At 36.0% G+C, this 15,313-nt stretch overlaps 3 protein-coding genes across 4 annotated transcripts in view; 1 reads left to right on the top strand and 2 right to left on the bottom strand.

Annotated features, from left to right (window-relative positions):
* Positions 1–990: 990 nt before the first annotated feature.
* Positions 991–3,770, bottom strand: LOC115456280 (beta-lactamase-like protein 2 homolog). The gene is made up of 5 exons (XM_030185284.2): positions 3,610–3,770; positions 3,241–3,366; positions 2,398–2,558; positions 1,929–2,254; positions 991–1,714 (listed from the first exon to the last, which is right to left on the bottom strand). The coding sequence occupies exons 2-5, from the start codon at positions 3,360–3,362 to the stop codon at positions 1,436–1,438; spliced, it is 888 nt and encodes a 295-aa protein (XP_030041144.2). The 5' UTR covers positions 3,363–3,366; positions 3,610–3,770; the 3' UTR covers positions 991–1,435.
* A 442-nt stretch (positions 3,771–4,212) lies between these two features.
* On the top strand, positions 4,213–10,049 carry LOC115456296 (NADH dehydrogenase [ubiquinone] flavoprotein 1, mitochondrial). Its single transcript, XM_030185308.2, has 8 exons — positions 4,213–4,327; positions 4,478–4,696; positions 5,172–5,464; positions 6,394–6,624; positions 7,056–7,288; positions 7,667–7,870; positions 8,758–8,825; positions 9,160–10,049. Exons 1-8 carry the CDS (start codon positions 4,279–4,281, stop codon positions 9,297–9,299), a joined length of 1,437 nt encoding a protein of 478 aa, XP_030041168.1. The 5' UTR covers positions 4,213–4,278; the 3' UTR covers positions 9,300–10,049.
* Positions 10,050–12,974: 2,925 nt separating this feature from the next.
* The window catches only part of LOC115456288 (tribbles homolog 2), a 33,930-nt gene continuing 31,591 nt past the window's right edge, over positions 12,975–15,313 (bottom strand). For both annotated transcript variants that reach the window (XM_037441780.1, XM_037441779.1), the window contains exon 5: positions 12,975–14,637. In XM_037441780.1, coding sequence (XP_037297677.1) covers positions 14,376–14,637 — 262 coding nt within the window. In that variant the 3' untranslated portion in view covers positions 12,975–14,375. The remainder of the gene's footprint in view (positions 14,638–15,313) is intronic.

The raw sequence follows: 15,313 nt of genomic DNA, 5'->3' as shown, positions 1-15,313 counted from the left end.
TATCGAAATTCTTCACTAAAAATATCAAGCTCCTTAATTTGGCTAACAGTAATTGTAGTGGTATGCATGCGCGTAACAGGATTTTGTAACCCAAGATTGGTATGTGATGTCAAAGTGCGTAAAATTTTACTATAGATCTGAGATAGTATAAAACAGCCTAAAGGGATCGTGGTATCTGCGTTTCTATTTACAAAATATTTATACAAAAATTACATGACCAGTTATTTCCGTCTATGACGGGCTCTCGTATGAAATTTTATTGACATACATGATATATGAATTTTAGAGTTTTTGAGATGTTACAAGCTATATGTCTTGTGGACACATACTGAAGACTGTGTTGGGAATGAACGTTGTAGAAAAGGGGGGCCACACAACACTGTCAAACTCGACTTGGCTGCGCACGAGTATATTATACAGTCAAATTTTTGTTCCTTCAAAACTGTTAAATGTTATGTATTTTGATGTTATCAACAAACAGATATCTTCCAGTTTATAAATGTTTAGTTACATCGTTTATAAATAATAGGAAAAGCACTGACCCAAAATGGGAGCACTGCGGTACACCCAACTCAGAAAAATACATGTCTGATATATTAAATTAAGTATTAAGTAAATGTTAAATATATTTTATATTTAAGATTCACAAATATGATTATGTATTTGTAATAAATATTAAAGTATAATCACGTTTGCTTTTCATTTACCATTCAGGCTTAAGCTAGAACTAAATAGGGTTGCCCAGCAATGGGACAGTGTATACAGGGTTAGTATTGTATCTAGGCTGGGAAAATAAAATTTTGGGGGCGCCAATTTTGCTGTTAACATTGTTAATATAAGGAATTAGTTCCATATTTTACATCATGGCAAGATTTTTAATTTCCTAGTCAGACTGACCTCATTAATTCTATAAGTAAGCTTTGCACTTATAGGATTAATGAAGCCTGCTAACTAACAAGTTCTATAAGAGTTTGTGACAAAAACACTATAAATAGAGAAAACATTTAATGAGTATCAAAATATGATATACTCTTTAACAGCTAAATGAGCTAAAATATAAGTTGTTGGTTTATATACAATAAATTAATTATTCAGTCATATTTATATAATATCTATTTACATAATTAACTCATTTGAGCTTTATCAAATATGTATCAAAATCTGTTGTTTATACATGAGACGCTAAGCTGAGAGGGCTATGGACACACTAGCTCTCATGTCGTGTAAATTAAACGGAAAATTCATCGGCACGCCAATCTCATTGGTTTATTATAATTTAAAATATCTATATACAGTATACTAAGTAATCCATCTCAGTAGTAGAGTAGGCCGGTGCCCAACAGTGGGACAGTATATAATACAGAGCTGATATTATTATTATTATACTGAGTAAACTGTAAATAACCAACCCAACCACCCATATACGTCAGTAAATTTACAAATTGCAATTAGTAGATTCCGATGCATATTGCCATTTATTCCCTCCTTCAATATTGACACATTTCACTTTACGTTCTTTTGTTAGTTTGCTTAAGTGGTGATTGACGTTAAACGCAGCCGCAGGCCACAGGGCTTCTGGTGTTTCGACATATATAATTTTCACTAAATCCATTTCGTTGAATGCTTTTCCTACATTGTTTTTCAATACTTCTAATATCTGCTGTTCTCTTTGATTTCTGTGTGCGATGTAGTACTTTATTTTTGGTATGGGATCCTGAAAAATATATACGTATACAACACACAAAATTAAATTTGAGTGATAAATATTTTTGCTTAGTAATCAAAAATGTAAATGCGATTACATAATTCTCACATTATAAAAATTCTATATATTAAATATTCTGTTCTCTCTTTTTAAAGTGGCTCTACTAAGTTCTAGACTGGTATTAAATGGTAAATAAATATATAATTTTTTGCAATAACCTTACCTCAACTATATTGCCATGTCCAGGGTAAATAAAACTGGGTTTTAACTCCAGTATTTTGTTTAAGCTCTTCATGTAAGTGTACAAATCTTCAAATACAGCTGTGCCTTCTCCTAGTATGCAATCTCCACTAAACAGTATGTTTTCTTCTAATAAAGTGAGGACCACATGGTCTGTTGTATGGCCTGGTGTGTGATGGACCTTGAGCGTGGCTCCTTCCACCTTGATTTCTTGCCCATCTGACAGCCAACTAGTTTGTATAGGTGATGGAAGTTCTACATCAGATTCGTCCTCAGGGCTTCTTTTATGTTTCCATATTGTAGGCTGCTCTAAAAGTAACATAACTTGAGTGTATGCAATAAGATTGATTGATTCCTAGCCTGTATCTTGTCTATCATAAATACTTGTTGAGAATAAGATAAATAATTATTAAAATAAATAACATAATTAAGTTATAATATTTGATACTCACTTGCTATAGTGCCGTAAAGGTTCTCAACTCCACCAATATGATCATGGTGCCAATGTGTGATAAGAATATGCTCAATATTAACATTCTCTGATTGTACTACATCTGAGAGGTGTTTCTGATATTCTGGTACGTCTTTATCACCAGCATCAATTAATATTCGACTGTGGAATAAACATTTCTTTCTCAATATTATAAGGAATATAGAATTTTGTGTAATATTTTTTTAATAAATATACTTTAGTAAATGACATTGGTTAAAAATATTAATATATGCACTGTTAACTACAAAATACAATTAATATAATAATGGTAATTATTAAACACTGGATTATATGTGACTTAAAAAGCTTAAAATACACATAAATGTTAAAACATCTCTTAACAAAAAGAATTTATTATCAGGGTTTTTACATATTTAAAGTAGTATTCAATTTGCAGACTCAAAAAGATTCAATCAATTTGTATCTATATCATAACTTTTATTTTACAGAGTGGGGACCTAAAAAAGAGATCCTCATGTAAGATACACAAAATGCCCTACATTCATTTGTTTCTCACTCATTTTTAGTTATTGTAATGAAAAATACCATCCAATGAGTTTAGACATTACATAATGCAAAATCTGCTAAAAATGGTCAAAATGCATTTAATTCAGTCTAGTGATTATCATTCATACGGGGCTGTAATAGCTAATTAAAAAGAATTGTACAATATTTACTCTAAATATAATAAGACACTTGACATTGTTGCATTATAATAATTTTGATGGTACAGAAGTTACTGGCTGGCTTAAATAAAAAACATTATAAAATAACTTTAAAAGATAAAATATCTTCACATTACTTTCTTCCGGTTCCAACTAAATATGTGTTTGTGCCTTGCAGCGTCATTTGTCCTGGATTACAGCCGAGTACTCTTATTATCCTATTTGATAGCTTTGTTATAGCTGGAATAACTGCTGCCATATTCCTAAAAACCCAAAATAATATTCAACAGGTATTTATTAGATTACAGCAGAATTAAGTTACAAGTTACAGTCGCAAGACAGCGAGAATAAATAGTAACGTAATGCTCGTAGCGATAATTATGATATAATTTAAATAGCATTAACGAAATGATAAGATATCTTATGTGAAAATACACATACCTAAATTAACCAAATTTGAAGCTAGTTATTTGAATAAATTCAACTTAAAAAGTACAGATACTTACGCAGACAATATGAAGGAATTAATAAAACAAATTTCCTTTCAAAATAATGCTTATGTAGTCAATTAATTTATTTTGGAAATGAGTTTATATAAAATCGCACTATTTCGCACTTTGGATAGGTATTTCGTTCCGAAATGCATGTCGCTGTGACAGTAAACAGTTGACATTTTACATCAGCTGTTTCTATCTCAGTTTCTAATTTTTAAAATCAAGTGGGATCCTAAAATAATAATGCAGTTCATTTTGGAGGACATAAACGCATCTTGACCCTAACATAACACGTATTTAAATATTTTTAATTTGGAAATTTCTTTCTGACCTATTTGTATCAAATGATAATAATGAAAAATTATGTTTGGAATGTTCTGTATAGTTTCTGCATAGAATGTATTGTGAAAGGTGAGTGTTGCCAAGATGTCCAAAATAATTCCGATAAAGGCAAAAAAGATCAACAATTAAAAGTAATTTTTAAGAATTTTAGAATATAAGCAGTCTAGAATGTATTTATTTTTTGTTATTAGATTTAATTTATTGATTATAATAAATATTATGTATTAAAGAACTTAAAAATGAAATCATAACTCTTAGGTGTTGAATATTTAATCTGTATATGGGATATTAGTGTTTCAATGTGGTATTATTTTTTTGAAGTCGTCAAATTCGTGAAAAATGGCTGGTGCGCTGGCTAGAGTTATTCAGGGTTCAAAAACGCAATTGGGTAATTTTTTAAGATGCTATAATTTTTTATACACGAACAACTCGTCAGTTATAAAGTGAAGAACAGTGCAAAGACGTCCTGTTCCTTGATACGAATGTTATGTTTATTGCGTAGCGTTGTTTCTTACATAATTTTGACGTCTGGTTTTAGGCATTATTGGCCCATTGGCGAACTTGAACAATGTTCCGGTGCGGTATCAACAGACTCAGGCTCCTCCAGCCAAGGCGAAGTATGGCCCTCTTGCCGACGCCGACAGAATATTCACCAATTTGTATGGACGACATGAGTGGAGGCTCAAGGGCGCCTTGGCCCGAGGGGATTGGTATAAAACTAAGGAAATCCTTCTGAAAGGAACGGACTGGATCGTCAGTAAGTACTAAACTTCACTTAAATACATCAATAAAAGTAATTAGATTACGCCATATTTTTGCGCAAGGTTAGTACAAGTTATTGTATTTATAAACAAGTTGTGTCCCCATGTACACGTTAGATGCATCGTAATGTCAAAATCTACCGTCATTGTAATAAAATAATATTTTACCATATTACCATGAAATAGGTTTCATTGCCAGAAGTCATCAATAATATAACCAAAATTCCGAATTGGAGAAATTGGTTGTTTTGCTCCTGCCTTCTTGTTGCATTGGTTTTATTGATCCAAGTCTAACAACAATGTATTTTCTCATTGCCACAAACAAGTATTCAGTTATTTTGAGTCTATGTTATACTTAATATTTTTTTCTAAATTGTCTTTTATATTAATTGTAATCATAAAATAAATGTGCAAGATATCTTCTGTTTGCTATACACCAATTTCTTCTAACTATTTCATATCAACTTTTAGATGAAATGAAAACGTCAGGCCTTCGTGGTCGCGGAGGTGCTGGTTTCCCCACTGGCATGAAGTGGTCATTCATGAACAAGCCTTCCGATGGCCGTCCAAAATACCTGGTAGTGAATGCTGATGAAGGAGAGCCTGGCACTTGCAAAGACAGGGAGATCATGCGCCACGACCCGCACAAGCTTGTGGAGGGGTGTCTGATCGCCGGCAGGGCTATGGGCGCTCAAGCAGCCTACATTTATATCAGAGGAGAGTTCTACAATGAAGCCAGTAATCTGCAGGTGGCCATTGCTGAGGTGAGAATAAAATATGGATTTTATTGTGTTACATAAACTTATGGATAGCAAATGTTACAAATGTTGCATTCTATTCCTAAAATTGAATTTCAGTTGTGACTCTGATAGAAGGATTGTTTTGTTTTAGTTATTTTTCTAGTGTAACATAATAAAAAAATGACAAATATAATTATTATTCTTAATTAGCTTATAAACAATAAAAATAGTATGCCACATTAATTAAACCATTTTCTTAAACTATATTTGAAATATTAAATAAAGATATGTTATAAAGAAAACTTTAAATATGGTGTTGAATTGTTGTTACAATGCTCTACCCAACTAATTAATGTTCTTTCAAATGATATCATCTAAAAAAAATATACATTTGAATTGATCCGCAACATTTATAAAATGATTGCATAAGTTATACACATAAGTAATTAAATTGATTGATATTCCAAGAAATGTTTCCTAATAGTTGTATAATTAAAAATAATTTATTTATATATTGTTATTCATTGCATAACATTATAGAAGTCTGTAATGAATTAATTTATGTGAATAGATTGTGCAAGAACATTCTTTATTACATTAATATTCCTTTAAAAGTTATTTCAATGTAATAATGGTGTCTTATTTGTTTTAAATTATGTTAGCATTAATAACATTGCTATTTTTTTGGTAGGGCTAAATTCATTAATGTTTCTCATGACTTGAATGCATCATAATCTTAGCTCATCTAAATGTCATTACATTAGTTAATTTTAAGATTTTATGGAAAATGTCGAGTTAATATGTCCATCCATCAATATCACAAAATCAGTCATTTTCTTTACTATTTATCTAAAGTACACATTTTACATATCATGCCAGTTACATACAAAATCTATTACTAAAGCCACAAAAGTGTGCAAAATTCAATACTCAAATATTATATCTTGTTTTAGGCATACCAAGCTGGCCTGATCGGTAAGAACGCGTGCGGTTCCGGCTACGATTTCGACGTGTTCGTACACCGCGGCGCAGGCGCATACATCTGCGGCGAGGAGACCGCCCTCATCGAGTCCATCGAAGGGAAACAGGGCAAGCCGCGCCTCAAGCCTCCATTCCCCGCTGACGTCGGCCTGTTCGGTTGTCCCACTACGGTCAACAATGTAGAGACCATTGCTGTTGCGCCGGTGTGTATTGTGAAATAAGTCAGAAAATATATTACTTTCAATAGTAGTCTATAGTAAAAAAGAAATTAAAATATGGCATGCCGAAGTTGGTTGGCATATTTAGGTGTTAACTGTAGCCCTTGATTTTCTAAATGGAAATCTAGATTCCTGGGCGGCTATTACGATAGGTAAACTGTACAACCGCCTAAGGCCTCGCGCGGAGCCTTAAAGGACTTTTTTTACGATCTTACCTACAAAACTGTTTAAACTAAGAAATTTTTTTTTGCACCGTCCGGGGTCTCGCGACGTTTTTTTCCTGTCACCCTAGGCCCCGCGTCGTTTAGGGCCACCACTATCTGTATTGATATTTAGAAATAAGTCGCGTACTCGTCGTTCAACAGTTAAATAACTAACCAATACCTATCAACTATGATTGTTAACAAACATTTCAGACCATCTGTCGTCGCGGCGGCAAATGGTTCTCGTCGTTCGGCCGCACGCGTAACTCCGGCACCAAGCTGTTTAACATCTCCGGCCACGTGAACACTCCCTGCACCGTCGAGGAGGAAATGAGCATTCCCCTCAAGGAGTTGATCGAGCGACACGCTGGAGGCGTCACCGGTGGCTGGGATAATCTGCTTGCCATTATACCTGGAGGCTCGTCCACGCCACTTATACCTAAGGAGTGAGTTATTGCGTCTAAAGTTTTAGATGTTTTCACATTGGCTTATTAATTTAGAAGTTATTTAGTTAATTATATTTTTTTAAATATCGTATGCGGCAATCATATATGAATGAAATATTAAAAAATCTATTACTTATTTTACTCTGCATGCAATAGTTCTATTGTGCACCAGTAGCAGCAATATATCAATAATTCTACACACTCTCCAGGCGCCGCAAGTCCTGTGAGCTTTAAAATTTGCAGAAGTCCGATTACCATAACTGTTACACGATAAAAATCGCTTGAGGAAAGTAACTTTTGCAATTTTTCTTGCTAATCCAAACGCTGCTATAAACAAAAACGACCCTATTCCACAAAAAATAAAGCCTAATATTGCAGCGTGTGCGAGACTGTGCTGATGGACTTCGACGGTCTAGTCGCGGCGCAGACGTCGCTAGGCACGGCGGCCATCATCGTGATGGACAAGTCGACGGACATAGTGAAGGCGATCGCGCGCCTCATCATGTTCTACAAGCACGAGTCGTGCGGACAGTGCACGCCGTGCCGCGAGGGCGTGTCCTGGATGAACAAGATTATATACCGGTTAGTATAGGGGACCGGCCTATGCTTGATTTTGTACATTATTCTATATGTAATGGTTAAATAATACGAAAAAGAAGCACTCCTGCGAAAACTGCATAAAAATTGGTTAAAAAATGAGCGAGTAATTCATATTTAAAATATTGTAATGTGCCGAAGTGGGCGCGATGTGAGGATATCCTTCATCTCTTTCTTTTGCACGCGTCGTAATTCCCGATGACGTCACAAGTGGATATTTCGTCTCTTTTCTGTTTCTTGTTAATTACCCCTTCTACCGAAATTCAAAGACTTATAACTTGTTGATTTTTTACCGGATTTTAATAATTCCTTCTGTGATATAATTTATATTATGTAAAGATTTGATAATAGTAAAGAACAAAAATGAGTCCGGTACCCTATTGTTTTTATACTTTTGGTGGAGATAATAAAACTAAGATAAACACTCTTATATAGGCCGGAATGAATATGTCAACTGCAAGGGGTAATGATCTCTCGTCAGTCAACATACTGCCTAACTGTCAACATACTGGACTAAGGCCTAATCCCTATCTGTAGGAGAGGAGGCCCGTGCCGAGCAGTGGGCAGATATAATACAGGGCTCATATTATTTATTATTATTACAGTCAACATACTATCTGGACACCACTCCGCTTACCATCAGATGTACTGGTATCATTTTGCCAAACGCGTATAATAAAATACACCAACCTGAAATTTAAATTCTTCAAATCATTGCCCCTTGCCACATTCCCGCGGAGTGTACACAAATTTGTAAGATATTATTCAAAAATATTGTTTAGCAACAAATTTTATTTACTTTTCGGTTATCTAGCGTTAAGCTATTTGTTATACAAAGTATGTTTTTAACTTTTTATTCCATATTCTTTCAGATTCGTCGATGGTAACGCGTCGCCGAAGGAAATCGACATGCTTTGGGAAATCTCCAAACAAATTGAAGGTAATTTAAAAATACGAAATATTTATTTGATAACAGTATTGACTAAAAGTATCATAGACAACTGACTGGAAATAAAGTGGCCCTCTTTGCCGCAAATTGGTCGCTCTTAGGGTGGGTAGTCGTCTTGAGAAACTATAGTTCTTTTTATGGACTGTTGGGCGATGGCACTGGTAGAGTGCGGATGTCATGACTAACTTTAATGGCAACTCAAAACGATTTACTTTCTTATTTTTGTTTCACATCTAAATTAATTGCGTTTTACTTTATTCTAGATTTTAAAAACTAGAAATAAATTATTTTTATTATTAATATTCATATAACATTACATTGCCAGGCCACACGATCTGCGCGCTGGGTGACGGCGCGGCGTGGCCCGTGCAGGGACTCATCCGTCACTTCCGGCCCGAGCTGGAGCGCCGCATGCAGGAGTACGCCGCCGCACACGGACCCAGCAAGGCCGAGAGACTGTACTAGATCATACTTGTGTTCCAATCCATACATTCGTTATGAATCATGTACGAACGAATGGGATTGAAAATAATTTGCTTCTCCCTCTGATATGACAGGCCACCACAGCAAAAAATATTAAGATTGTTGATAAATTATTACTGTTGATGTGTGATATTTTTATGTCGACAGTACTACGGACAGCAATATAAGTCCCCATATCGAATTATTTAATAATACCGTAACTGCATTTTCAATGCCATTCTTTATACACGGGTTAGACGATGTAAACCTCATAAAGTAGAAATTGCATAAGGAAAACGAAATGGATTGTCATGAAAGATGCATTACACTTTATTACCAGAACAAATGTTTATTATTCGACAGTAATTTACTGTTGTTTGAAAATAGATGTTACAAAACATGTTGCAATATTGTAACAACGACGTAAAATGCGCGGGAATGTAAAGCTTATTTAGTCTGTGATCGTGTATTGACGTACATTCCCGTCGGTTAAAGGAATTTATTGCTGTAATTTATTGATCTTTTATTATTTTCAGTGATAGTTTCAGTTAAAACCACGTTATAATAAAACAGTTTTTTGGTATCTTTATTTGGCTCAAAACCTCAATAACTATTCCATTTATTTACTGTAGCAACACTTAACTCAGTTTTTATTGTTGGCTACACAATTCTGGCATAAGTTCTATGTATGGGTGAACACCTTAGTTAATTTTGTATAATATTGTAATTAGAAATAAAACATCTGAGATTTAACATTTGTTTTATTAATTTGGTTTTATTATCTTCCTGCGGTAATAATACAAGACAAGTGTGTAGTGGTAATGTCATGTATTTTAAATAAACGCGAAGATACAGTGCCTAGAAAGTGGTATCAAAAACTAGAAGTTGCTCGTGGCTTCGTCCGCGTGACAAGACTTTGCCGCTATAAAAGTGGTTAACTGCGTTAAAGTGCCATTAACAAAATGAGGTTTTAACCAAAACAAAAACTATAAAACCCGCCTATAGACATCCGCGGCACGAATAAAATGAAAAAATCAAACCAAATTCGGGGAAGCCTTGACATCGTGCTAGGTTCAGATAGTTTAATCTTCTTGGATGGTTTGTTCGTCACGTTTAGGTTCGCAGATATAAGAAGTAAAATGTTTTCAGGGGCAATGACAGAAATATAGGTGTTGGAATATTAATTCCTTGGCCATAAGTCTCTAATATTAAGTGTAATAAAATATCATATGACGATACATGAACTGTACAGTGATTAACTTTCTATCGGCCATTAAGTTTGGTTTGGTCTGTAACGTGATATTTCCGTATAAAGTCCCGCTGATACACGAGTTCCACAGAGTATCCTATCTTCTTACTAATATTAAAAATGCGTAAGTTTGTGGAAATGTTTGTTACAAGTAAACGCAGAAATGAACGGATTTGAATTAAACTCGCACACTAGTAAGCTATGTTCTGAAATTAACTGATATAAGTACTTACTACTTTTTATCCTACTAATTGGTCCCATAGGAAATAATAATTTTTTTTTTAATAGATAGCATTTGACTAAATTTAACAGACTTTTGTAAAGGGAAAGTCTTTTAACGCGGGCGAAGCCGCGAGCACCACACAGTTTGTTAATAATGCTACCGCCCTTTTTGGCGTTACTCGTAAATAATTCAATTTTGGCTTTGGCCCAAAGAAGGCGGCAACTGTGTTCACGAATAGAATATTGGGAAACGACATTGTAACGTACCTATGTATACAGCATGGCTCTTTATACTCATGGTCTATGCCTTTACTTTATTATTATTATTACTAATAACTACACAGATAAGTAAAAAATACAAATAAATTAATGAACCCACACCGAAAGTTTGTTAAATATTATGTTACAGTAAGAGTAAAAAAGTTATCTAGATCTACTAAATAATTTTAAGGAAAATAAATATTTTCAGTAAGTAAATTGTAGGTACTATGTTCATTGCGCAATACAATCATAATTTTGTGCAATATTATCAAGTTTCATTTAGGCACATGGTAACTACCAACATATTCTGATATTAACAATATGTTCTACACCAAAATAGTCGTAGCTTAAGTGTTACGATCTCAAAATCGGAAAAATATTGAATATTAATTAAATACCTAGGTACTAATACTAATTCCAAAATAAGGTAAATACTAATGCCAAAATGCAAAAGATAAATTTATTTAGTAGTCTAGACTCTAGAGTTTAAATCAATAGGAAAAATAGGTCAGTTACTGTTTCCAATGAGGAAAATCGGCTAATTTCTTAATATTTTATGTCTCGTAATTAAAATGAAATATTTTGTACAGTGAAATAGTTACGATTAATAAACACATTTAGGCACAATATAAACCCACTGGCATATTTTATTTTATAATCCAGCAATAATTTACAAATAAGATTCAATAAATTAAGTACATTACTAACCATGTACTGGAACATTGTTTTCTTTTGCATTGGCAGTTTTACCCATTTCCTAGATAAAATATAAAGATAACTAGTCCCTGTATACATATTAAGTATTAATAGTAAAAACTAAATTAGTTTCCGGTATCGGGTCTTCCCCAAACAAAGAGATATCAATGTTTCCAAAGACATCCGCTAAAAATTCCCCGATCCAACAAATCCGGATACCCATAAAACTGCGGATACAGATAATGGGAATACCCACACTGCGCACAGGTACCACTTATGTAAAAACGAACGGTTTAAAAACTAAATGAATTTTAAAAGTATATTTTTCGTTTAACACATTGTTACAAAAATTCAAAATCATTTGTTTAAAGCAAAACAAAAGAGCAGTTTTAATTCCCACGTTGATTTTCCTTTTCATTGTTTGTTGGCACGTGAGGCGTTATCACATTTCTTTGTTATGCTTTATTTTAAAACCTTTTGATAATTATTACAGCCTTTGTATTACTTCGATTATAATATTTACTGATATTGCTATACTTCCTTTCGATGTTTCAGCGAAAATAAATCCAGCACCATTCCATTAGTGGTGATTCTTAATGAATTATTTCTTATTAGTTTTTTATACTTACATCATATTCATACTTTTTGCGTAACTTTATGTGTTGGTTTAATACTATATTACTGATCAGTGCGGTAGTATAAATTCGAGTTTATGTCAGTGCCAAATCTGCTACCATTCTGCATGAACCACCATATCTTATGTTTTGTAGTTGATAGCCCACTGGCTCAATTTTTATAAAGCATTAATTACTTACCTCAAAACTAAACCTTACGCAGTCAAATGGCATGCAGTATCAATTCAATTATAATTGACGTGCATTTTAAAAGATGCTGGTACTGAAGCACTAACATCATTTGTATAAAATGTATAAAAAATAATGATAATATCAGCATTGTCTTATAGTTTATACTATAACTTTGTTGGGCACAGGCCTCCTCAGGCAACTGAGAAGGTTGGCAAACTTCACACACCTTCCAAATTCTCTTTCTAAAGCATGTAGGTATACTTACATTTTTCTTCACCGTTAGAGCAAGCGATAACTTACCAAGAATACGCACATAACTTGAGAAAAGTCAGAGCCCTTGGGTTTTGAACCTGCGGACATTTGTCTCGGCAGTCCATTCCACTGCCAACTAGTCTATCGCTGCATTTTTGATATTAATTGTGGGGTATTGAAATCAAAGGATGGTTTATATTTTTCTTAATTATTTTATTCCCTCTATCATTCTTTCTTTTTTTGATATTCCTTACGATATACTTAGCTCTATTTACAGTTTGTATAAATTAAAGTAGTAATAGTATAATTATTTTACATAGTTGGCTACTATTGTACAACACGCTTCCGAAAATCCGAAAGACTGACTACTTTGATTAATAGATTTAAAAAACAAAATCCCGTGAAAATAACAAAATGATTTAAGGCCCGATTGATTCGCGAGTAATGTTAACAAAACACGGCAACACTACCGAACTGTTGATTGTTAATATCAATGAACGAAAAATGATTCCGGAATACAAATAAAAACTCAACACCAAGTACCAAACGCAGTAATAATTTAAAAGGAAGTGTAGTGCCGTCATCACACCTTCGATTAAAACAAATAAATTATTCCATTTCTCTCTAATTAAATACATGGCACTGACCATATAACCACCAACATTGGTACGTGGTGATGCGATTGTATTTCAAACAATAATTTCGAATACAGATTATAACAAAATAATAATTTCGCCGAACAATCACGATTTAATATAACCAAAATAATATAAAAGTAAATCTAAGATGGAAGCAACTGAAACGTACAACACATGAACTATCACTTCTGCGTAACAACATAATGGCAATCAATTATAATCGCTAAATAACATCGGTGGAGATCACAATTACACGATACGATTTTATATAAATACAAAATATACATAGGTAATTTACCTAACACTATAGCAACAACTTCAATGCAACATATCTATATTGACGTGAAATTGATATGATTACAATAACATTAGAGGAATTTATCGTAGTAGTTAACAGAATGCGTCGCGACACGACTCGCGACACTCAGCCGCGCTCTCGAGAGCACGGCCGCTGTCGCCGCCGCTGTCGTACCAACATCGCGACGACGCGGTATCAGTCTCACTTATTCTGTCATTATGAACGTTACGACTATAACACAGCTCGTAAAAGCAAGAACTAAGCGGTGCCAATAAAAGCCGCACGAGTGTCCCCGCCGTCGACGGCGTGTTACCGACGCGACGGCTCGCACGATTCTTATTGTTCATTCGAGCTTCCACTTCATAAATTAGTTTGGGCCCGGGGCGCGGACCAGCCGCTTCCGGACCCGCGATCCGCGGATCTTAACTCTAAAGTACAATCTCGCCGAAGACCTCGGCGCGGCTCCGACCGCCGATCCGACCGACCGACCGATCGGGTCGGCGAGCGAAACCGCACGCCGCGACTTAGGCCGGAATAACTTATAAATTCATAAATAGCTTTGAATCACAACGGAGGTCCACGGCGCCGGGACGCTCGCGGTGCAGCGGACGCCGGCGCCAGCACCGGGTCGCGCGCGGGCGCGGGGCGGGGGGTGCACTACAGGCAGTCGTCCATGTCGACGTCGGGCACGAGGCGGTCGTGCGAGGCGGCGGCGCGCGGCGGCAGCTCGTTGCGCGGGTCGCGCGCCAGCCACGGGTGGCGCAGCACGTCGCGCGCGCTCAGCCGCTCGCACGCCTCGCGCCGCAGCAGCGACCGGATCAGGCACTTGCCGCGCGACGACAGGCACTCCGGCACCACGAAGTACCCGCGGGATATCTTCGCGAACAGGGACGCATGCTCCGAGTCGTTGAATGGATACCTGAAACAAACAAACAGATCATAAGTATCGCTGTCGATAGTCGCCTACGCACATAAGTTATCACACCCATAAAAGTCAGATATTTCATGACCAGCAAAAAATGGCTATCGCTCTTTCGAAAGATAAGAATCATTAGCATCGACGTGGTGCGGAGGCTGCACAAATTGGTGCGTTTTTATAAAACGCGATCCCAATTAATGGTGATCCCCATTGTCATCCGACGGGCAGATGAACGCGCAAAACAAAAAACCCGGTCCCGATGGAACCCTTCCGGCGACAGGTGCTGCCGACGATTGCGGCCAAATCCCGAGCGCCGAATATAAATTACGGACTCCGAAAAACTGGAAAACAAAGGGTCGCGAACGGCAGGTGCGTGCGAAGGAGCCGCGGGCGGGGTAGCAACGTCTTCGCCACATGACCGCGCGGCAGGTGCGGCGAAGATTTCACAAGGCCTTATTTATATGTGGGTGATATAATTGCTGGCCGTTGGCGCGTAACGGCCGACAGGTGATCATCCCCACGTCCGCGTCGCCAACGGTCGCCCCCGCGCACCCCCGCCGCGCACCCTCGCATTGTGATCTCGAAAAACGGTAAGTCCCACGGTCGCAGGTGAAGACACCACCCCTGCCTTCTAATATATGCACGTTTAATTGATATTAGGGCCAAATTTGTTTTG

This window comes from Manduca sexta, chromosome 23 (assembly GCF_014839805.1).
Source record: "Manduca sexta isolate Smith_Timp_Sample1 chromosome 23, JHU_Msex_v1.0, whole genome shotgun sequence".
Lineage (NCBI taxonomy): Eukaryota > Metazoa > Arthropoda > Insecta > Lepidoptera > Sphingidae > Manduca > Manduca sexta.
The sequence above is the reverse complement of the archived record's forward strand: the minus strand, read 5'-3'. Positions and strand labels throughout refer to the sequence as shown.